General features: G+C 41.8%; 3 protein-coding genes across 3 annotated transcripts in view; 2 read left to right on the top strand and 1 right to left on the bottom strand.

The window, feature by feature from the left end:
* Positions 1-266: 266 nt before the first annotated feature.
* LOC129722035 (tubulin alpha-8 chain-like) lies at positions 267-6,154 on the top strand. The gene is made up of 2 exons (XM_055675221.1): positions 267-4,048; positions 4,189-6,154. Exons 1-2 carry the CDS (start codon positions 4,046-4,048, stop codon positions 5,530-5,532), a joined length of 1,347 nt encoding a protein of 448 aa, XP_055531196.1. The 5' UTR covers positions 267-4,045; the 3' UTR covers positions 5,533-6,154.
* Positions 5,544-7,823, bottom strand: LOC129722038 (UPF0046 protein C25E10.12). Its single transcript, XM_055675229.1, has 2 exons — positions 7,411-7,823; positions 5,544-7,356 (listed from the first exon to the last, which is right to left on the bottom strand). The coding sequence occupies exons 1-2, from the start codon at positions 7,676-7,678 to the stop codon at positions 6,719-6,721; spliced, it is 906 nt and encodes a 301-aa protein (XP_055531204.1). The 5' UTR covers positions 7,679-7,823; the 3' UTR covers positions 5,544-6,718.
* Positions 7,824-10,056: 2,233 nt separating this feature from the next.
* The window catches only part of LOC129722031 (protein furry), a 149,925-nt gene continuing 134,852 nt past the window's right edge, over positions 10,057-25,129 (top strand). The window contains exon 1 of the mRNA XM_055675213.1: positions 10,057-10,303. Within this exon, the coding sequence (XP_055531188.1) occupies positions 10,198-10,303 (106 nt within the window). The 5' untranslated portion in view covers positions 10,057-10,197. The remainder of the gene's footprint in view (positions 10,304-25,129) is intronic.

Raw genomic sequence — 25,129 nt, 5'->3', positions numbered from 1 at the left:
CAAATCTGTTGAAAGATTTGCAGATCCTGAAAAAATATTATGTATTTTGCAATGAGATCAGAGAATGAACAATGTTTTTTGTTGTAATCATAAAAAAAAACATAATATTTTTACTACGAGCTTACAATCATTACCATGTTTTAATAACATTTGTTGTTGTTAAATTGATATCAAAGAAACCGGGAAGCCTCAAGCAATCGCTGCCTTTTATAAGAAGCTTCATGTTTCATAATGTTTCATCATTCTCAAACGGTTCTTCAATAAAACCACACGTTAGTTTAAATCGCTCTGCATTCGCTATTATAAAAGGTTATGGGCCCACGACGCTACGCTGTATGCGGAATCCCGCAGTTTAACGGTGGAGGGGCATTTCAGCTAGCTGCGGGAGATTCCACGAAGACCCACTTACTGGGGTTTGAGAACCTAATCCAGCAAATGAAAACTGTTGGAGCAAAGGTCGAGAAAGCTGACTTAGTCATTTCGCTGTTCCAGACTCTACCGGATACATACAATCCATCGATCACTGCATTGGAGAATATCCCTGAGGAAGAACTGAGTTTGGAGGTCGTCAAGCAACGCTTAATTACGGAAGAGCTGAAGAGATCCGAACGTCACGAAGACTCCGGGGAGGTCAAGACTGCGGCATTTTTCGGTGAGAAGAAGAGCAAGTCGAAGAGATTTCAAGGCGAGTGCCAAAATTGTGGCAAGCAAGGCCACTTAAAGAAGGACTGTCGAGTGAGAGGTAGTAAGGCAAATTCGGCTGAGCAGAGGCAGTGCCGTATCGTTCATTGCAAGCCGTGATATTGAAAAGGCTTCTACCGGAAAGGTGTTTTTTAGGTTCGATTCCGGTTCGTGGTCGGTTGAACCTAGTGAACGACCTGACTGTGTTACCGGGAGTTTGCAAGATAAAGCAACCTGTCGTGATTCAAGTAGCGAAGGATGGAGAAACGCTGACATTAAACACTATGGCAGCGGTTCTCAACCTTTTTTGTCCGCGTACCCCTTGGCGATATTTTCCAAATCAATTGTACCCCACTGCTTGGCATGTTCTCGTAAAGTGGGACAGAGTATTGGTAGGTCATATTGTGGTAGTCTTGTTCAGGTTTAAAATTGAAGTATGGTTTGTTTGATTGCTACAATCATGTTTTTAGAGCAAGTTCGAACAACAATTGAAGTACTATCAAGAAAAATTGCTTTGTCCGCCATTACTGATTTTTCTTACGCGTACCCCCTGAAGGTTCTCGCGTACCCCTAGGGGTACGCGTACCCCAGGTTGAGAACCGCTGCACTATGGGAACCATCATCTAAAGAAGCAACAAGCATGAATATGAACGATTTCACTACGTCCCGGAGCTTCGTGACAACTTGATGTTGGTAAAAAAACTGGTAAAGACGGGTGTTGTCGTAACCTTCTGCGGCTTTTCAGCAATTCTCAAGAAAAACGGTAACGTGATTGCTACTGCGAATCTGAGAGGCAACCTGAACGAAATCGAGGTGGAAGTTCCAACATCTTCGGCAAATATGTGTCAATTAAAAGCAACCAATTTGTGGCACTGAAGATTGGAACATCTAAGTCAACAAGGTATAAAAGCAATCATAGGTAACAATCTTGGAGAAGGTGCTGACTGCAAAGAGGACAAGCTCGAATTCTGTGAGGTGTGCGTAAAAGGGAAACAGTGCCGTGAATCGTTCAACGGCACTTCTCCGAGAGCAACAAGGCATTTGGAAAGAATCCATTCGGACGTATACGGACCTATTGAACCTGCCGCATGGGATAGCACGAAGTATTTCGTTTCCTTTTTCGATCCCGCATTATCAATAACCATAAAACTTGCTTAACAACTAGTTCGGGATATAGTCACAACTGTGTGGGTTATCGTTAAACGATCTGCATTATCATCCGGTTATGGTTATTGATTATGCGGGATGATCATGCCCATTTCGCAATACTGTTCGTGATGAAGAGAATATCGGTGGTCTTTGTTAGATTCCGTGAGTATGAGGCCATGGTAACGGTGCAGTTCAACATGAAGATCTCAAAGTTAACAATCGATCGAGACCGTCAGTATCTTTCCAATGAACAAAACGGTTCTACTCGCAGAAAGGAAACCAGGTGCAAAGCATTTAATTAGATCCCTAATCAGCAACGGAAGAAACTGGATGCCAGAACCTTTATTATGGTCGGTTACGCGCCAAACGGTTACCGACTATGGGACAGGACACGAAAACCTGTGCCAACTGTGACAAGAAAGCAGATCTACCTACCTAGCTGATCGTTGTACCGTACCAGCAAGAGGGGGAAGTTATTCACGATGAGACACCGATGTTATATGAGAATGCTGTTGATAATGACGATAGCGTTGTCGATCCGCTGGTTGATTCTGAGGCGCTCCTAATTACCGATGATAAGGATGACGCGGAAAAGACGGTGGACACCCTTCGCAACTAGGACAACTCGAATCCCAAGGTCAAGCGACGTTAGGACGCAGCGAACAGGAGTGCAGACTCCTCGGTAAGCATTTAAAATTAAACCGGTGAATACAGTGCAAATTCTGCTGGCCCATCTTCTACAGATGTTCTTCGGAGCTTCGGCGACATCGCAAGCTGTCCAGATAGGATCAAATGACTGGAAGCGGTCGACAACGAAATGCAATCCAAGAGGGTAAACAGCGTATGGAAGATGACATCCTGTCCGAGCGGAGTGAGACCCCTTATGTAAATCAAAATGGGTATTGGCCAGACCGTGAGATACAAGGCCCGACTAGAAGCAAAGGGGTACCTGCAACAATACGGTGTTGACTTCTGTCGCGAAGCTATCCAGTTTCATTTCCTCCAGATGGACGTCAAAACGGCGTTCCTACAAGGTGACTTGAAGGAGGATGTTTACATGGAGATCCCTAAAGGCGTCAAAGCTCCAGTAAATCTGACGTGTAAGCTGCTAAAATCATGCGGATTGAAGCAATTTCCACGTTGCTGGAACGAAAAATTCAATCATGAACTAATGAAGATGGGTTTCAAGAGGTTCCGCAATGACTACTGCCTTAAAACATGCTGCAAAGACGGAGACGAGCTACATGTTGTGCTATACGTGGACGATCAGCGCAGGGAGGAAATTTGACTCCATCATCCGATTGGAGAAACTGCTCTCAACCATATTTTGCATGATTGATTGCGGAGAGGCCCGCCACTTTCTGGTAATGAAGATATCATACAATCGGGAAGCAGGAACCCTTCAACTTTCACAGAAGACACACGTCGAAAAAATCGTCAAACGTTTTGGATTGGCTAAATGCAACGCTGCCAAAACGCTAATGAAGAAAGGTCTACAATTGCAATAAGTAGGAACACCAGCTCAAGAACCCTACAGAGAAATGCTGCGAAGCCTAATGTACATCATGCTAAGCGTTCTTCCGGACATCTGCTTCCGGGTGGGTATCTGGGGCGATACCAACATAAGCCTATGGACACATACTGCCAATGTCTAAAAACGATCGTCCGTTTCCTAATGGGGAGTGCCAAAACCGTATTGCAGTTACAATACAACGACTATTGTCCGCTAATCAGCTTTGCCGATGCTGGCTGGAGCGCCGACAATAAAGGTCGCAAATCTGTGTCCGGATACGTTTTCAAGGTGTTTGGGTCCACAGTCTTAGTTTTTAACGCTCTGAATTCGTTATCATAAAATAAACCCATCACCGACAATCCATTATATAGCTCATATTAAATATGTTAAAGAGCTTTTTCCTTGATCCAATGTGGTATTCATGGACAACCCTGATACACATAGCCAACTGTTTAGTGTAAATCGTGGAGAAATAGACATAATTGTACACGGAAACAATAGCCAGATCTAGATAAAACTATAATGAATTGTCAAAACTAATGCAAGTTGCTTTTGTTGGGCGCACTCGCATATTTTGGCGGTTTTATATATTTTGTGTTTGTCATTAAACGTTAGCACCGTATTTTTAGGCTTCTAGTTTTACTCTTCATAGCGAAGCAACAGCTCGCCAGATAGATTTAAATAAGGTCAAAGTTAAATATAATGGTAAGTATCCCTCTTTCAAACATGGCGGTCGCATTACCCATTCAAAAATCAGTAACAGTCTTCATGTAAAATATTCAATAAGAATTTACGTGAGATAATATTATTCGGTTGGGTACACATACATCTATTTTTCTTTACAGCGCGAGGTACTTTCGATCAATGTCGGCCAGGCGGGATGTCAAATCGGGAATGCCTGCTGGCAGCTGTTTACCCTGGAGCATGGAGTCCAACCGGATGGTACGATGAGTGAGAAGATTCCGGTTGACGAAAACATGGCAGCTTTCTTCCAGAATACCGACTCTGGTAAGGTCGTTCCTCGCAATATTTTCATCGATTTGGAGGAATCAGTGATCGACGATATGAAGAACGGACCGTACAGATACCTGTACCATCCGCAGTATATGATCACGGGAAAAGAGGATGCGGCTAACAATTACGCTAGAGGCCATTACACCGTTGGCAAACAGATTATCGAGCCGGTGTCTAGGGCTATCCAGAAGCTTGCAGAACAATGTGATGGGTTGCAGGGGTTCTTGGTATTCCATTCATTTGGGGGTGGAACAGGATCGGGGTTTACTTCGTTGCTGATGCAGCAGCTGGCTGCTGAGTATGGGAAGAAGTGTAAACTGGAATTTGCTGTTTATCCTTCGCCTACAATTTCTACGGCTGTCGTGGAACCTTACAATTGTGTCCTATCGACTAGTACTACGATGCAAAACTCGGACTGTTGTTTTATTATGGACAACCAAGCAACCTACGATATTTGTTCTAAATACCTGCAGATTGGCCGACCTGATTATGCCCATCTAAACGCATTGGTGGCACAGGTCGTTTCTTCGGCTACCGCGTCGCTTCGGTTCAAGGGAACAATGAATGTTGATCTTAATGAGTTTCAAACAAATTTGGTTCCTTTCCCTAGAGTTCACTACCCGCTCGTATCATATGCACCATTATTATCTGCCAATAAGGCCCAGCACGAGTTTTCTTCAATTGCCGAAATTACAAACGCTTGTTTCGAGCCCCCTAATATGATGGTAAAGTGCGATCCTCGTCATGGTAAATACATGGCTTGTTGTATGCTCTACCGGGGAGACGTAGTGCCGAAGGATATCAACTCTGCGATCGCTGCCATTAAAAGCAAACGCCACATAACCTTTGTAGATTGGTGCCCGACGGGATTCAAAATCGGGATCAATCAACAGGCACCGTCCGTTCTGCCCGGGGGAGATTTGGCCAAACCGAAGAGGGCTGTATGCATGCTGTCGAACACGACGGCCATTTCCGATGCGTGGGCTCGCGTGAACCAGCAGTTCGATCTGATGTATCTGAAGCGGGCTTTCGTTCATTGGTACGTCGGTGAAGGAATGGAAGAGGGTGAGTTCAATGAGGCTCGCGAGGATATGGCGGTGCTGGAACAGGACTACGAAGAAGTCGCCGGAGATACTGCGGACGCAGAGGGTGGAAATTCGGATTTTGAGTATTGAAAGCTGCTCCGTTGGGTGCCTTGTGTGCAACCGAATCTATGTGTAATTTTGTCTTTACTAATTTATACGTGATAATATACAATTATATGGTAAAGTATAATCGTCTATCGTTAGAGGTTTAGCACTTGAGTGTTGCATTGTGGGAGTCTATAATACCATCAATCCACCAGAGGAGATTTTTTTCTAAAATTGAATACATTTCCGTACCAATTTTACATGTAAGTTTTCTAGAAAAAGTGAGAGAAGCGATTTTCTAAGTGTATTGGTTTTTATATTCAGCTAGTTCTAACGAAGGCTGAGTACAAATAATACTTTTATGCACTTTGGCGTTTCATTTAGTCGCATGATTCACGGTAAAGCGTAAGATAACTTACTGAGAAAATACGATGGGTGCGATAGTTTTAGCAGGGTTTGAAAAGAAAACTTAATATTTATGATGCGTGTCCCTTAACTAAAAACTTGCGCCTTAGTGCTAATTGAAACGCCATTATTGTTCAGTTACAAGTTATGTAGTGAAGTGTGTGTAGGGGAGAATGGTATAAACATGTCATGCTTATGCTACGTTCCCCTTTTTTGCACGGCTCGTAATGGCAGTTACGCTACAAAAACTCTTGGGTGCAATCTCGAAAAGTTTTTGGGGTTGTGTTATAGGTATAGGTACAATTTGAAATTTTAAGTAACATAATTCACCTTAATTTTATGAACGCAATACAAAATACTGCACAAGATAATGTTTTACTACGAAACTCTTATATTTAATAAACTTCACATCTAAACCGTGGTTTGAACGCATGTGCACGAGTACAACTGTAGTGTTATTTGAGCACACATGAATAAAAGTTATAATTTATGCTTAAAAAAATTGAGCATTCAGGTAGTAAGTTACTAATGCTAATATCGAAGTGCTTAAGGTAAAATTAAATCTTTAGGTATAGGAGCTTTTCAGTGTAACTAGCGATTTGTAATCACTGTTTAAAATATGCTAAATAATTAATCACAAAACTGGACCTGTTTAATGAAGAGTCCTGTTCATAAAATAATATTCATGTATGAGTTTTTATTTTTTCTCTCGATCGACTATCGATACGTAAACCGAAAAAAGACGTTAGAAAAAAATTGTCATGGCATTACTGTAAATATCAATTTTGATCCTTTTACTTACACCTTCACCTAGCAAATCCCACCCTTACACATCGTCCTTTGTCCGGCCTTTTGGAAGTGTAACATCAAACACGACCGGGTGGTTGTTTGGGAGATAATTGATGTCACAGGTCGACGCGTTGATGAAGATAATCCGGCCATCCGATGTGATCCCGTAGCCTTCGTGAACATGTCCGAACACATGATATCGGGGCCGGACGCGTTGCTGCACCGTGGTGAGAAGTTCCACACAACCTGCCCGCACTCCAGAACAGCACAAGTCACCGTGACCCACGGGTGGAGTGTGTGTTATAAGAATATCCACGTCCTCAGGAATCTGCTCCCATTTCGCGAGACAGTCCTTGCCTCGTTTTACGTTGAAGGCCCACTTGCAGAACTCCGGTTGCCACGGTGTGCCATAGATTTTCAATCCATACAGCTCGATACTTTCGTCCTGTAGATACACACAGTTGCTCAGATACTGCCGAATGTTTTCCGTTTTTACAGCTTCCGCGAGGCTTTCCTTCGAGTTGCCCAGCGTAGGAATTTCATCCAAAATGTTCGCTCCAGTGCTCTTCTTGCAGCATGAATTGTTAGCGTTTTGAAACGGATGCGTGAAAGTATGATCAAAACTTAACTCGTGATTACCAGCAATAACCAGTTTATGCTTGTGGGGTAATTTCTCTACAATAGGTTTGTTAACAGTACTGATGGTTATGCTTCGTATCAATTACTTACCTAGCCAGTTATTGAATTCAATAACTTCGTCCTGCTTTCCACAACGGGTGAAATCACCTGCATGAATGAAAATATCTCCGTCCGGAACGTCGAACTTGATGTGATGAGTTAGCGAGTGGGTATCGGACATGCATACTACTCGAACCTTATTGTTCGGAACCTCCGGACTAGGCGGCTTGGTATTGATTTTGATCACCCGCTGGGATTTGGAAATTTCTTTCCACGCTAAGGTCGGGTTATCCGTCAAGGGATGGATGCCAACCTCCATACCAACTTACTTAACTTCCAACGTTGTTCACTTTTAGAGAGCTAATGGTTTGAAGCAGGTATCGATTGCGAAACCGACTGTTGCGAAAACATGAAAAATTGCACTTGTTGTGACGCACATGTATTTGACAGCGGCCGTCAAAAACATTAGGTTGTTTTTTGCCACCCTATTCGCGTTGACGGTGTTGCTGATATTTGTTTGGTTTTTGCATGCGAAAAAGAAGGAAGGAAATATTTTTGCTTTTGTCATCACGCACATTTTGACAATTGCATATGAGAGTTCACGTAGGTGCGAACAGCCTTCAAAATCTTTTTCAACGCGAATAACCCGAATACGCATGCGGATCGTAAAATTGCGATCAGCTGATTTTTGTTTACCCAAACTTCTCTTAAATTTTTACTCGAAAGTATACATCTAAATGGAATTTTTTCATGCAGGATCAACTTTTTGTGTGGCCTTTCAATACTACTTCAATTTGCCGGCGAAGTTAAGTGGCATTTTCATTCAAAATTTGGGACCAATTAACTTGTAAACAAAAATCAGCTGGCGTGATTCACCGTTATTTATTCCGTTATAATTCTGTTTCGTTTTGTTGTATTTTTTGTTGCATAAATTTCCGTTATGTTAAAATTTGACTGCCATCCTTTTGTTGATATGTGAAATGACAACTTTGAGATTGCATCACTGTTGCCAGCTTCATCAACTTTCAGTTCCCGTGAATAAGAACAAGTGCTATTTTTTGACTGGCTCATGTGCGATTGGCGAGTTAAATGAAGACTAAAAACGACTGTACAACTTCTTTATTTGAACTTTGGAACTACGAAAAATGACGATGGATTGAATTTTTAAACAAGGCTGATAAATTTTCTCGCAACGAAAACTTGTGATAACTTACTGCAAACAGAATCTTGATAAATAAAAGGCTGCCTGCAAATAATCACCATTATTTTCATTGCAGTGGCAGCTGTCAGTCGACCAGTCATTTTAATCGCGTTATGTATAAAATGTGAATAATATTCATTCAATGCAACTTTTACAGCCTAACTGCCGGTGGTGTTCTAAAAACGTTATGAAAACCGATCATGAGCACGCTTTTAAATCTTTAGTTTATTTATCAGCCAATAGAATATTTCCAAATGCGAAGATCAGGTGATATCCAATTAGTGCTTAGGTTTTTGGTTCTGTTTTGTGTTTTTTATTTTAATTTTAGCATGAAACTTTGTGATTGTTCAGTTTTACTCATTCAATATTTCGACTGAATGAGAATTATTGTTACGAAATCTCAACTTGTACATACTTGGAGTGTATTAGCTTAAGATTGTTTTACTATTTTATGTATTTTCATTTTTTTGAGGAATTTTCACAAGCTTCCGAATAATTCATCGACAAAAAACTTAATTATTGATTGTATTCTAGTTAGATCCACGCGCCATCAGAATAGACTCATTCTTAGATTCTGATGTGACGGGTTCTAAAGAGTAAAGAATCCCTTAAGCTGAAATATAAAGTACACAATAGACCTTACTATCTGCGCTAGTATTAGTGGTCGATTTCACTAATACAAGTTTAATTTTGGTTGCAAATAATCAACACGCTGGTAGTAACAAAAAAATTTCTCCTGCCCCGTGCTTTTATTCAAGTTGTAGGCCGATTTTTAGTTTTATTTCATCTGGTTTTCCAGTAAAACAAAGTTTGTTAAGACAGGTAACACTAATGAACTAGGATTCATAAATGCAATATTTTTCGAAATTGAATATCAGCTGATTTTTTGGTTGAAAACAAATCGATTTTATTAGGATACATACTAAGCCTGTATTGGTGAGATCTGGCGTAGAAAGCTCTATTGCTTGAATAGCATACAGGTCGGACTCGATTATCCGGAGACTCGATTATCCGGAATTTTATTGTTTTGGTGTCCGTTTTCAATTTTTATTCCGAAATTTTGTTTTTACCATCCCTTCTGGCATATTTGTTACCACTCAAGTCAATTCCGGCATGATTCGGACATGTTCGAATTAAGTGAAAATAATCAATGTCCAATTTATTTTTTTGCTTCTGAAGATTTTACCCCTTTTTGCCTCAGAAATAACTGCTGGTTACGCCACTGTACCATACAAGCAAATAAAGAAAAGAAATATTTCTTTTATGTTCGTTGATCGCAAAATTTCGGTATTTTTTGTGTGATTCGATAATCCGGAAAACTCGATTATCCGGAACGAAAATTTTTTTGATGTTCCGGATAATCGAGTCCGACCTGTATATGCGATTTCGCGTCAACATATATTGGCATTTTTAATATTTTCCTAACTCCTTACGGTTTGTATTTGAACTTTGATTTGAAAAAGCAAATCTGCTTGCACTGCAGCGCTCAACACGGAGACGTCAGTGTCATAATAACGGGACGGGGCGTTTGAAAGTTTTTGTTATCGATCGTGTGACGCATATAAAATAGAAATTTCGGTAAATTTAGGAGTTCTTCTCGGGATTAATCGGTTCGCGACGCGTTTTCGGGAGTGATAATGCAGCGATCCGTCGGCGAGGAACAGGACGGTGGTGACAATGCCGAGGAAAGTTCGTTCGACAACAATCCTGTTCAACCGAACTCCGTCGCCATCGGAAGCGCTGGTAGGTCTGGAAAAAAAATTTGGTGAAAATCTCCTCAATTTGTGATGTGTATATCGAAATAGATATCATTAATTTGCTTTATAGTGATAATAGACAAAAATTGTAATCTAACAGTAGCTGGAAACAGTACCTACATGTTTTGTTTACTAATCTCCATTCCCGTTAGATGTTCTCTGTCGATCTATGCAATGCAGAGAAGGCATGAATATTTTGTGAAAATTAAATCGATTATAATTTCAATTTGAACTATTCATAAACACAATTTTCATAGTGTTAGAATCGGTCTGCAAAAAAAATGCATTAGATTCAAATTTAAGTATGTTGAGTTTTTATTTTCATTGCGACATTTTCTTAGAATGACCTCCAATGTACTCTCACTGTGAAACACCTCGACGATACGATTTTTGTTTGCAGAAACATGTTTTAACAACATTTACACTTCAATCCTGTGTATTGTTTGGACAAAGACTGCCTTAATCGGAAACGTATTGCTACATTTTGGTCGGATCAGTACCCTGTGCTCGTATGTATATGAAACTGTTTGGTGTTCTACAGTCGCGGACCGTCTCATGTTCGCTATACTTTTCCAATGTCTTGCGGGTTGCTAAATCTGCTTATACACTGAAGTAGATCGTTAGTCCCAAAAAAGTGGATAGAAAACCCCACTCTCAACCCTCCCATGGGTTCGCATTCATGAAAAGGCAAGGCAATCACCCAACCCCCGTCTCCCCACGTTTAATACGCGCCCGCTCTCGCTTATCTCTTAGTGCCAGCCAGCAGGGGCTTAACCCTGTTTTCGTATCTGTTCGTGAAAATTGCATGCAGAAGTCTTCCAAATTGGAAAAATCTCTATCGGTGGGTGTTCATCTGGTTCTCTCGTTCTTCGTCGCTTCGTAGATGACGAAATAAAGGAAAAGAAAATGAAAAATTTTCTTGCTATTTTCGATAGCTGTATTGGCGCGATCGAAAAATAAACTCAATAATACGCGAGTAGCAGAAAAATATTACATACTTCAAATTAAATAATTTTAGGACGTAAAAAGCGCCATTGGTGTGTCGCAATAGTGACACTCGGCGGTTTCTTCAATTTCTCTTTTAAGTGCTGCAGACATTACTATATGACGGTGCTTCCCACACAGACAGAGATCCCAAACCTAGCACTGTGGAAGGTGATCTCCAATTATTTCTTAGGTGCAGTCCGCCGGTTTCCTGTGCTATAAATTTGAAATCGCCGCGTGCTTCACAATATCCTCTTATTTTCTTGCTACAGTAATCGGATAGACAATGACGATCAAATTTCTAGATTTCTGTCAACGCTCGAAGCTGCGCTGCCAGAGGCGGATGAGCCTGAAAAGGGCTCTCTAGAGGATCGCTGTAACGCCGTTAAAACAGCCTTTAGCACTGCTACGGAGAAAGTCTTGGGACACGTGCAACCGAATTGACTTAACGAGTGGTAAATATTAGTAGATGTTGGATGAGAAGAACGCGCGAGCAATAATGCTGCGTAGAGCGATATAGACTAAAACGGAGGCAGCAAGTCCAACTCTTCAAGGAAAAAAAAAGCACCGTCAGGAAGAGGAGGAATGCGAAGAAGTTGAGCAGCTGCACCGCACACACGAAACACGGAAATTCTTCCAAAAACTCATCATATCTCGCAGAGGCTTTATCCTTCCACACCAGCCGAAATGTGTAGGAATAAGGAGGGAGGCATTTTTGAGGATATTCATGAGGTTATCAAAAGGTGGAAGCAGCACTACGATGGCGTACAAGCAAAAGACCACAACAGGAGCGGAGGAGATGTGGTGTCAGTGCAACGAACGACGAAGGTATGCTACCCACGTTGTAGCTCCAGGACAATCTGGGAGGCGGCCGCACAGGCCGCGTTCCAGATGTCCGGGTCGTCGCAAAACCTCCGGACAAGATTGTCCGGAGTAGTGCCAGGCCCGCTCACAGCCATCACGTCGCTCCTCGCTTCTACGAAACGGGGGCATACGAAGAAGACATGCTCAGCAGTCTCCTCCTCCTCCACGCACTAGGGACACATGGGGGAACCCGCGTGTCCGAACCTGTGCAGATATTGCCTGAAGCAACCAAGGCCTGACAAGATCTGTGTCAGGTGGAAGTTCACTTCACCATGTCGCCTCTCGACCCAGCCGGATATCTCCGGTATGAGTCGGTGCGTCGGTGCGATAGGAAGGTCCTATCGAGGACTGTTGGAACACAATTAAAACAGCCATCAACAGCGTAGCGGAGAACGTCATCGGGTATGTGGGACGAACCCAACGGAAGGAGTGGTTCGATGACGAATGTAGGAAAGTGATGGATGAGGAGAATGCTGCGCGGGCGGCTAACATGCGCAGTGCCACTCGTCAGAATGTGGAAAGACACCGACAGAAGAAGAAGCAGCTAACCCAAACTTTCCGGGAGAAGAAGCGCCGCCTGGAGGAGGAGCAGAAACTACACGCATCCCGCAGAGGCTTTGTGCCGCGAGCCGAAATGTGCCGGGATAAAGGTGGTAGTATTCTGACGGACGATCGACATCTTCGACGAACATCTGAATGGCGCCCAGGCAGGAGACCATGGCGGCGGAGAAGGCGATCCCGCCGATGCGACAAATGTAGAAGACGTGCCAGCCCCAACGATAGGCAAAGTTAAGGATGCCATCAAGCAGCTGAAAAACAATAAATCGGCTGGGAAGGATGGCGGAGCGGAGCTTATTAAGATGGGCCCGGAGAAGCTGGCTACCTGTTTGCACCGGCTGATTGCAAAAATTTGGGATACAGAACAGCTACCGGAGGAGTGAAAGGATGGGGTTATCTGCCCTATCTATAAGAAAGGCGACAAATTGGACTGTGAGAACTACCGTGCGATCACCGTCCTGAATGCCGCCTACAAAGTGCTGTCCCAAATCATTTTCCGCCGCCTCACAGATTTGTGGGGAGTTATCAGGCCGGCTTCGTGGAAGGACGGTCTACCCCGGACCAAATCTTTACCATACGGCAGATCCTTCAGAAATGCCGTGAATACAGAACCTCCACACACCACCTATTCATTGAATTTAAAGTCGCGTATGACACTATCAACCGAAAAGAGCCATGGAAGGTCATGGACGAAAACGGCTTTCCGGGGAAGCTGATTAGACTGATAAATGCTACGGTGGATGAGACGCAGTGCTGTGTGCGGATTTCGGGTGGATTGTCGGGTCCATTTGAATCCCGCTGGGGGCTTCGACAGGGTGACGGTCTTTCCTGCCTGTTATTCAACATTGCGCTACAGGGTGTGATGAATCGAGTGGACATCAACACGCGGGGTACGATTTTCAACAAATCCAGTCAGTTTGTTTGCTTTGCTGATGATATGAACATTGCCTGCAGAACAACTGCGGCGGCAGTACACCAGACTAAAACGCGGAGCAGCGGGGATTGGGTTGCAGATAAATACGTCTAAAACGAAGTATGTGCTAGCCGGCGGAACCGAAGCCGACCGACAACGCCTAGACAGTAGCATTACGATCGACGGCGATGAGTTCGAGGTAGTCGATGAGTTTGGCTATCTTGGCTCACTGGTTACTGAGGACAATGATATCAGCCAAGAGATCCGGAGGCGTATTATCAGCGGAAGTCGTGCCTACTATGGGCTCCACAAGCAATTGCGGTCGAACAGACTAAGCCCCCGTACGAAGTGTAACCTGTACGAAACGCTTATAAGACCGATTGTTCTGTACGGACATGAAACGTGGACAATGCTCGAGGAGGACCTGCGAGTGCTCGGAGTTTTCGAACGACGAGTACTAAGGACTATCTTTGGCGGCGAGCAGGAGAACGGAATATGGAAGCAAAGAATGAACCACGAGCTCGCGCAACTCTACGGTGAACCCAGTATTCAGAAGGTGGCTAAAGCTGGACAGATACGCTGGCCAGGGCATGTTGCAAGAATGCCGGACAACTACCCTGCGAAGATGGTGTTTGCCTCGAATCCGGTAGGAAGAAGACGACCAGGGGGCAGCGGGCAAGATGGGTGGACCAGGTGAGGCTAGATCTGGCAGAGAGTACACGGTGTCCCAGGAATTGGAGAGCGGTAGCTAATAACCGTGTTAACTGGAGAAACTTTGTAAATCCATGTTATTATGACGAAATGCCAAATAAATAAAATAAATAAAATAAATAACCCTGGAGAAGTTTCGTTGTACGTCCTTCTGGCCAGCTTTATTGATAAGAGGGACATATTTTTGTTAAGCGAAGGTATTATATATTTTGAGCATAAAGAAAAGGTAAGTGGTGGGGAGCCTGAGAATGAACCCATGCTTGACAAAGCGGGCCCCTCTCTCGAGAATGATATTCGGGGAGGTTGCGATGACTATCAATCCAAGTGGTAAAACTCTGTTGAGACGATGTGCACCGCACAGTACAGTATAAATTATCGAATGTGGTAGTTTTAGCTTTTAGCTTTGAAACCCGCTTTTGCAAATCATGATAGATAATATTCTCAGCACTGTGACTGAGTTTTAAGCAGTTGAGGGTAGAAAATTTTCGTGACGCTCTCGAGGTTCTCGGTTCTTCAATTTGACGTAATTCTACGTCAAAATTCAAACTTTTCGAACTACAGTGTTATTTTTTGTAAAATTTTGTTATTAGGTTAGAACTCTAAGTAAAATTAATAGTGTGGTGAAAAGTTGTTGCCTGTATATATGTGTTTATGTGGGTTTCGGTTACTAAAAGAGAACTCGAACCTCTCGAGTGTACGGTCGATTCAATAATGCTTTATTATTTCTATTTCTTAGCCTATACAGGCCGCACGATCGCAGATCGATACGTGACCTTTAATGCTGTGCTCAGCATAATCGCCGTCGCCCGTTCCTCGCGCGGGTGGCGTGATAGCGTTTATGCTGATCACAGTGTTTACACTACTTAAGTTTATATTACTTTCTTTTGCTTATCTTAAAAGGGGCCGTATCCACCACACGCCCTTTCTTAATGAATTTAAAAATTAGCCTTAAGTTCTAATTTTTAAATCTATATAATGTTTGAATTGAAATTAGGAATAAAACATATGAAGTGAAAATCAATAATACAAATTGAAATTGGTGGATAAAAAAAAAAATATAGTTTAATTTATAATTATTACTCTAATATAATATATAATGATGGAGATACATATATATACGTATACATACACATATATACATATATATATATATATATATATATATATATATATATATATATATATATATATATATATATATATATATATATATATATATATATATATATATATATATATATATATATATATATATATATATATATATATATATATATATATATATATATATATATATATATATATATATACAAATACACACACACACACACGTACATTTACATATATTAAAATCTGTATAAAAATGTTTTTGTATCAAATGTTTTTATATAAAAATATTTCTGTATGAAATGTTTATGCATAAGAATAACATTTATATAAAATATTCATGGAAATAATCATTATAAACTACTCTGGTTTCATCTTCTTATCTTTCTGAAAAACTGAATGTAGGTTCTTCTCTCTTTTTTTTTTTTTTTTTTAAATTCTCTTATTCTGTCCTTATGAACTATGTCTATATCTTTATTATTTTTAATTGCTATCTTTACATTTGATCCCATATCTTCTAAAATTTCATATGGTCCGTTATATTTTGTTTCTAATTTAGGTCCCTTTTCGGTCTTCACGAGGACCAATGTTCCTTTTGTAAAATTTGTGTCTTTGGCGTTTTGATTATATTTTGAGACTCTATCTGCCTTTACTTTGAGAAGATTCTCCCTAGCTTCTCTTTGAGAAACTTGTAGCTTGTATTTCAAAATACTCGTATAGTCGTCAATGTTATATATTGGGTCTGTTTGGTATTGTCCAGTTAGATTTGAAGGAAGGGTGCAAAGTCTTCCGAAAAGCAATTCGAACGGAGTCTTACCTGTTGCACTATGTACCGTTGTATTATAGGCAAATTTGTAAAACGGTATCCAGGCAGACCAACTTCCATAAGAGTTGTTCGTTTGTATGCGTAGAAAATTTCCAAGAACTTTATGCGAATTTTCCAACGCTTCGATTTTTTTTTCCTCATCTATAGTTTATTTGACACGGCACAAATACAATTCAATGTTTAACGGCGCCAATTATATCTGGTAGCTTACTTTCTAAAGTATCTTAATAACTAAAAGCAAATTTTTTATCCTCGCTGCCGACTACGAGCTGAAACTAAATCTAACTTAAGCTAGAATGTTTTGCATGAAAAGCACTGATTTGTTGTTTGATGGTTTTCCATCGCCATAGGTAAGCAGCATATTGAATATGTTCCGCTGCTGGGCCAAGATATTACGGACTGGCATATTGGGTTGTCTCCCTCGGGGCCTGAGAGTATCGTGCGGGTCTAGTTGCTGTTTCCGGATCCGGGGTCTTAACGTGTTCTTGTCGTTTGGTTGGATGTAGGCGGAAGGGGATAGGACTAAACTGGGGCGTGGATGGATTTCAGGAAAACGTATATAAGGGACATGTAGGATAGGTCACGGCTCGCCAAGACATCACGAACAGGAACAGCCGGCTGCCTACCTTCGGCCTGCAGGGAAGCTATTAATCTAGACCTGGCGTTACGGTGTACAGGGCATGACCAAACAACGTGCTCTATGTCGTGATAACCTTCACCACAGGCACAGATACCACTCTCCCCGAGCCCAACACGACGGAGATGCGCGTCAAATCTATAGTGATTGGACATAAGCCGGGACATCACGCAAATGAAATCCCGACCTACATCCAACCCCTTGAACCACGGGTTCGTCGATACCTTGGGGATTATGGAATGTAACCACCTTCCCAGTTCCCCCTTGGTCCAAGAATTTTGCCAACTGATGATCGTATTCTGACGTACAAATGCGAAAAATTCATTAAAGGCAATTGGTCTTTCATAAATATCACCGTTTGTTGCGCCCACCTTAGCCAAAGAGTCCGCTTTCTCATTACCCGGTATCGAGCAGTGAGAAGGGACCCACGCTAAGGTAATCTGAGTAGATTTTTCGGATAAAGCACTCAGATGTTCCCGTATTTTCCCCAGGAAATACGGAGAGTGCTTAACATCTTTCATCGATCGGAGAGCCTCAATGGAACTGAGACTGTCCGTAAAGATGAAATAATGGTCCGTGGGCATTTTTTCGATAATCCCTAGGGTGTACTGAATTGCAGCCAATTCTGCGACGTAAAAAGAAGCAGGATTATCAAGCTTATGAGAGACGGTTAAATTGTTATTGAAAATACCGAAGCCAGTGGACCCATCAAGAAGTGATCCGTCAGTGTAAAACATATTGTCGCAGTTGATGTTTCGATATTTATTGGAAAAAATTTTGGGGATCTGCTGCACGCGTAAATGATCCGGAATTCCACGAGTTTCTTCTATCATGGATGTATCGAAAAACACAGTAGAATCAGAAGTATTTGATAAGTCGACACGATTTGGAATATTCGAAGAAGGGTTAATATTTTGGGACATGTGATTGAAATACAATGTCATAAAACGGGTTTGAGAATTAAGTTCGATTAACCTTTCAAAATTTTCAATCACGGGACGGTTCAAGACCTCACATTTGATAAGAATACGAGAAGACAGGTTCCAGAAGCGGTTTTTCAATGGTAGTACTCCAGCTAAGACCTCCAAACTCATCGTATGGGTCGACTGCATGCAACCTAAGGCGATACGCAAACAACGATATTGTATTCGCTCCAGTTTGATCAAATGTGTGTTTGCTGCGGAGCGGAAGCAGAAACACCCGTATTCAATAACAGACAATAACGTTGTTTGGTAAAGCCTTATAAGGTCTCCTGGATGGGCTCCCCACCATTGTCCGGTTATTGTACGAAGAAAATTCACTCTGTTGACATTTTTTCATCAGATACCTCACGTGACAACCCCAGGTGCTTTTAGAGTCGAACCAGACACCAAGATATTTGTGTACCAAAACCTGAGAAATCGTTTTACCCATTAATTGTGTTTGAAGCTGAGCAGGTTCATGCTTCCTAGAAAAAACTACTATCTCAGTCTTCTCCGGAGAGAATTCGATACCTAGCTGTAAAGCCCAAGCAGACAAATTGTCCAAGGTATCTTGCAATGGTCCTTGCAAATCGGCAGCTTTGGCTCCTGTAACAGAGATTACACTGTCGTCTGCAAGTTGTCTTATCGTGCATGAATTTGCCAGACATTCGTCGATGTCATTTACATAAAAGTTGTAAAGAAGGGGGCTTAAACATGAGCCCTGGGGAAGACCCATGTAGCTAATGCGAAAAGTTGCCAAATCGCCGTGCGTAAAATGCATGTGCTTTTCGGACAACAAATTGTGCAAAAAATTGTTCAAAATTGGAGAAAATCCTTGTCGGTGGAGTTTACCCGAAAGAATGTCAATAGAAACGGAATCAAAAGCCCCCTTAATGTCCAAGAACGCAGACGCCATTTGTTCTTTGCGAGCATACGCCAGCTGAATATCTGTTGAAAGCAACGCAAGACAATCATTCGTCCCTTTGGCACGGCGGAAGCCAAATTGAGTATCTGATAGTAGACCATTTGATTCGACCCAATGGTCTAAACGACGGAGTATCATTTTTTCCATCAATTTCCGGATACAGGATAGCATTGCAATCGGCCTATAAGAGTTGTGATCAGAAGCTGGTTTCCCTGGTTTTTGGATGGCGATCACCTTCACTTGCCTCCAATCCTGCGGTACAATATTTTGCTCCAGGAACTTATTGAACAAGTTCAACAAGCGCCTCTTGGCATTGCCGGGTAGATTCTTCAACAAGTTGAATTTGATTCTATCTAACCCAGGCGCGTTATTGTTACAGGACAGGAGGGCAACTGAAAATTCTGCCATCGTAAAAGGTGATTCAATCGCGTCGTGGCCCGGAGACGCATCGCGAACAATGTTTTGCTCAGGAACAGAGTCCGGACATACTTTCCTGGCAAAATCAAATATCCACCTACTTGAAGACTCCTCGCTTTCGTTGACCGTTACGCGATTCCGCATTCTTCGGGCTGTGTTCCAAAGAGTGCTCATTGATGTCTCCCTCGACGTCTCGTTTACGAACCGACGCCAATATCCGCGTTTCTTTGCCTCAGTCAAGCTTTTAAACTTGGTATCAAGCTCCGAATAACGTTTAAAGTCGTCGGCATCGTCTGTATCCCGGAAGGTCAGATACGCGTCGGATCTTTGCGTGTAGACATCGGAGCACTCTTGGTCTCACCACGGAGTGGGAGGCCGTTCTTTGATCGTTACGCCGGGATATTTCTTCGTTTGGGCTTGCAACGCGGCGTCGAGAATCAAGCCCGCGAGGAGGTTGTATTCTTCAAGTGGTGGATGATGTTGAATCGACTCGACCGCTTTTGAAATCATTTCCTCGTATAACTTCCAATCGACATTCCGTGTGAGGTCATACGGAATGTCAATTGGTCGCATGCGAGTTGACCCGTTATTAATTGAAATAAGAATAGGCAAATGGTCGCTACCGTGAGGATCAAGGATTACCTTCCATGTGCAATCCAACCGTAGCCACGTCGAACATAAGGGGCGCGCTGGAGGTTTCGGGATACGTGTCATTTCACCGTTGTTTAAAATAGTCATGTCGAAGTCATCGCAAAGGTTATAGATTAAAGAGGAGCGGTTATCATTGTATGGGGAACCCCAAGCCACGCCATGAGAGTTGAAGTCTCCCAAAATCAAACGTGGCGAGGGAAGAAGTTCTATTAAATCAAAGAGCAGCCGTTGCCCAACCTGTGCTCTGGGAGGAATATATATTGAGGCAATACAAAGCTCTTTACCTTGTATTGTCATTTGACATGCGACAACTTCGATGCCTGGAATCGAGGGGAGGTTAATACGATAGAAAGAATAGCACTTTTTAATCCCTAAAAGTACTCCTCCATATGGGGTGTCTCGATCAAGGCGAATAATATTAAAATCATGGAAGTTGAGATCAATATTTGAAGTAAGCCAAGTTTCACAAAGGGAAAATGCATCGCATTTGTTTTTATTTATCAAAACTTTAAACGAATCAATTTTTGGTAAAATACTTCTACAATTCCACTGTAAGACAGAGATAGAATCCTTCATATACGCAGTTGAATTAGGCATCGAAGGATACAATCGCTGCAAGGAGGGGCCATTGGGCAGTCAACTGCTTCAAAAATGATCTAACTGTTGGGAGGAATGCTGTAAGAAAAATTTTAATTGGATCGGGTACATTGAAATTTTCAAAAATCCAGTCCACAATGTCAGAAAATTTCACTAATCCAGAGTTTGTTTCATCAACTGGATGTGCAAAAGGAACAACTGGGGTTTTAGATGTTCCTGGCAGTGCTGGGAACTCCTTCTGGGACTTTAAATTTGCAAGCCCAGGAGGAGTTTGCTTCGGTTTTTCCGCAGCACTGTTTGGTTTGTTCGTACTTTTCATTACACTTTGGGAAATCTTAGGACCTTTACGGGGAAGTTTAGGAGAAGAAACATTTTTCCTCTTCCTAGACTCCCCAGGATTGGCATAAGATGTTCCCGCTGATGAATCGTCAGAATCGGTTTCATCAGAGGGCAACAGATCAAAGGGGTTCGATGTTATGGTAGAAGTGGTCACGGTCTTCTTCAGCATCTCAGCGTAAGAACGCTTTGAACGCTCCTTAAGTGACCGCTTGATTTTATCTCTGCGCTGCATGTACACCGGGCATGTGGAGAGCTCATGCTGGTTTTCCCCACAGTGAATACATTTTTCAGCATTAACACTGCAAGAATCTTCCGCATGAGTCTCCCCACACTTGCTACATCGTGCCTTATTGCAGCAGTAGGCGGCTGTGTGGCCTAACTGCTTGCAATTGGTGCAATTCATAACACGGGGTACATTCAATCGCACAGGCAGACGAACCCGGTCGATCGAGACGTGGCTAGGGAGTGCAGATCCGGCAAACGTAACGCGAAACGAGTCTGACGGAGTGTAAACTTTTTTACCGCCGACGAGAGACATGGACCGCAATTGCTTACAATCCAAAATCTTCGCCTGTGTTTCGGTATTTTTGAAGCAACCGGTTGCGCTTTTTAGGATACACTCGACAGACAGACTCGAATCGGTTATGACACCGTCGATCTCCACGTCTCGTGCGGGTATGTAAACGCGATACTCGCGTGTGAAGAGCTCAGAGCAAGCGATAGCATTGGCCTGTGCCAGATCACTGACCACGACACGGAGCTTGTTAGGTCGGACCTTGGAAATTTCGGTCACGGCCTTGTACCCCTTCGTCAGGTCTTTAGCAATTTGCAGTATGTTTAAACGCTTTGAATTCACTCCTGCCTTTGGACGAAAATAAACAGTATAGCTGCCCTGTTGAGATCCGTCCGGGTAAAGCCTGGGGCGAGGGGGGACTGGAGAATGAACAGGGGAGGGGGTAACAGAAGGGTCAGGGTCAGGGGGGCTCGGGGATGGTGGCACGGGAGGCGAGGGATCTATATCCATTGCGCTAAATGTAGCGCACTAGCGCACTAGCGCCGACAAGAACACGTACCTCTTTACTTCTTCCTTCCAGCAGTGGTTGTCCGATCGTTCGAAGCTGCACCCAAAGCAGCCAGCAGCACCAGTACAGCAGCACCAATACAGCCACCAGCAGTGAGCCGGGTGTGAGATCACTCAGCACAGCGACACGGACTCGACTGTCAACTGATGGGCTTGGATTAAAAAGATCTATTCACGGTGCACAGATCAAAACTGCAGCTGGTATTTTGCACCAATACAGCCAAAGTTGTGAGCCGGGTACAGAACGTATCGACACAACTCACAATCTAGTTGGCCTTTAGCGCGAATAATACACTCTTTTGTTTGGCTATTCGTACACACGGACCGGATTGTAATAGAACGACCACTTTGCACGTCCGTTTCTGTCGAGTGTTCGACGCGGAATGAACGCTCCGATTGTTTGATGGTGGTAAGCTGTGGAATTCAGCTTCTTCACCTGTAATAGTTTACCTATTTTTTCAAATACAGTAGACATAAATTCGGTACCTCTATCTGTTAGAACCTGTGCTGGTACACCATAATTCAAAATGACATTTTCAACAAACGCTTTGGCCACGGCATCTGTTGTCTTGTCCATGATAGGTGTTGCGGTCACAAATTTCGTCAGATCACATTGAGTAGTCAGTATATACTGGTTACCTTCTGCGTCCGGCAATAATGGACCTACTATATCCAGAAATATTTTTTCGAAAGCTTGACTAGCTGTGCTTGTCAGCTGCATTGGTTGTTTAGTGTAATGGCTCTTGTTTCTCTGACAATGTGTACATCTCTTTATAAATGAAACAACATCGTTATCTAAGGTTTTCCAATGATATCGTTGTTTTATAGTATTAATTGTTCTTCTTATTCCTGCATGCCCTGCAGTTGGCAATACATGGAAATCGTTTATAATAATTTTTTGTTCATTTCTATCGTCTATTTGACGAGTATTTCTGCCTAATATAATTATAGGCGGCATGCCTTTTATATCGAGGACTTCTATTTTGTCCTTTAATTTTTTATTTTCAATCGTATTTTTAACGATTAGGCCTTTTATTTTGGTTTCTTTGATAAGATCCACTAATCGGTTCATTACTCCCCGTAGGTGAGTCAATGTCGTGTTAGGGTCGATACAAATAATACCCTGCTCTAATTGAGCTTCTAGCGCTTCATTTTTCTTCATGGATCCAATTTTAATTTCAATATAATTATTCGGTGTATCAATCTTAACCGATGTATCAGACTGTATTTTCTGTTTCGCGGTTTGACTTCTGGTACAAATAAAAGCTGTACCTGCTGGTGTTAGAGCCTTAAGATCTTCGATCGAAATACGTGATAACGCGTCCGCTACTACGTTTTCCGAGCCCTTTTTGTATATAACGTCAAACTTATATTCCTCTAGAGCCAAACGGAACTTGGTTAATCGGCTTGAAGGATCATTTAGTGTAAACAAATAAACTAATGGGCGATGGTCTGTAAAAATTTTAAATTTCCTGCCATATAAATATGGTCTGAAATGGCGTATTGCCCATACGACGCCTAATAACTCCTTCTCGATAGTGCTGTAATTCAGTTCAGCTTTATTCAAAGCCCTACTCGCAAATGCGATGGGTCTAGTGTTTTGATTACTTAATACTGCTTCTAAAGCCTTTCCCGATGCATCTGTGTGCAAGGTAAAAATATTACTCTCTGAAAAATTCGGGTAATCGAGGACTGGTGGATTCATGAAACACTCCTTCAAGTATTGAAAGGATCGTTCACACTCCTCCGTCCATTTAAAATCTTCATTTTTTCGAGTTAATTTATTTAAAGGACTACAAAGTTTCGCAAAATCCTTAATGTGCTTCTTCTGCTAACCTCCATTTTCTTTCATCCTGAGCTGATTTCTTGGGAACCAGTAATAAAGGACTATTCCACTCAGAAATAGCGTTCTCAATGATATTTTCGCTCAACATTTTGTCTACTTGTCTCTGGACTTCTTCCTTGTGAGCTTGTGGTATTTTATATGGTCTGGTATATACAGGATGTGTATCTGGCTTAACAGTAAGCGAGGGTTGATAAATTTTCGTCACTGTTAATTTGTCATCTTTCAAACAAAAAATGTCGTTATATTTTATGCACAATCTTTCTATCACTGGTCTGTCCTTGTCATGGATTTCAGTCAGTTTTAATTCTGATAAAAGTTCTTTCGTTCTAGCAACATTATATTTTGATGCACCGTCAATCTCAAGTATATCATAATTTTTAAAAGGTTTTGCTTGAGGTTTTAAATTATCAACCTTCACAGCTTTATTTTTTATGTTCAGTATCCTAACAGGAATTTTTCCTTTTTCAGGTTTTACAATTGCTCCTGCAATGTATACTTGTGGTTGTATCTCCTGATTTAGAATAACCATTTGTTCTGAGAAACAAGTTTCAACAAAAGCAATCACTTCAGTTCGTGGAGGAATTATGAAATTTTCCTCAAATCGGGGGATTCTTAATGTCATTTTAGAATTTTCGAAATTTATCTTTGCTCCAAACTTTTTCAAAAAGTTGGTTCCAATTAAACCTATGACATTGGATGGTAGCTCATCCATAACGTGAAACGTAATCGGGTACATGTAGCCATTATATTCTGTAAAAGTATCTATTGTACCTAGTGTAGTGGTTACTCCATTTACACCACTTACTTCAATTATCCGTGATGTGTCAAGATATGAATTTAAATTTTTCGTTAAATGACGCTTATCGAGTAGACAGCATGAAGCTCCACTGTCCACTACTAAAAGAAAATTAGTGTTATCTATTTTGAAATTCAATATTAGAGCTCTCTCGCCGCTAAAATTACTCACGAAAAAACTCTCTTACATTTGCTTCTGCTCGGGGTTGTTGCTCTTGTGGTTCCTCCGCCACATTTGCATTTCGTCTCTGGGGATTATTATTATTGTTGAGGTTGTTGTTATTCCGAGGAGCATTGTTTCCATTGTTATTGTGGTTATTATTATTTTGGTAGTTATTATTAGGATAGTTATTATTAAGATTGTTGTGGTTATTGTTGAAGTTACGTCGATTGCTTCGATTATTATAATTGTATCCTTGATTGTTATTAAAATATCCAGGGTTGTGGTTATCGTAACCATGGTTGTTATTGTAATAACCTTGGTTATAATTTCGTTGATTATTGTTATTATGACGATAACCACGGTTATTATTATTGAATCTGCGGCCTCCTCTACGGCCTGGGTTTCGGTTACTAAAATGATTACTGAAATGGGGAAC

The sequence above is a fragment of the Wyeomyia smithii genome, chromosome 2, assembly GCF_029784165.1.
Source record: "Wyeomyia smithii strain HCP4-BCI-WySm-NY-G18 chromosome 2, ASM2978416v1, whole genome shotgun sequence".
NCBI classification, from domain to species: Eukaryota; Metazoa; Arthropoda; class Insecta; order Diptera; family Culicidae; genus Wyeomyia; species Wyeomyia smithii.
The sequence above is the reverse complement of the archived record's forward strand: the minus strand, read 5'-3'. Positions and strand labels throughout refer to the sequence as shown.

What these genes read in the sequence shown, in the direction of transcription:
- LOC129722038 (XM_055675229.1), bottom strand. Translation starts at nt 7,678, where the DNA reads ATGGAGGTTGGCATCCATCCCTTGACGGATAACCCGACCTTAGCGTGG. An exon ending in TGAATTCAATAACTGGCTAG is followed by an intron (nt 7,357 to 7,410) that starts GTAAGTAATTGA and finishes AACCTATTGTAG; the next exon opens with AGAAATTACCCCACAAGCAT.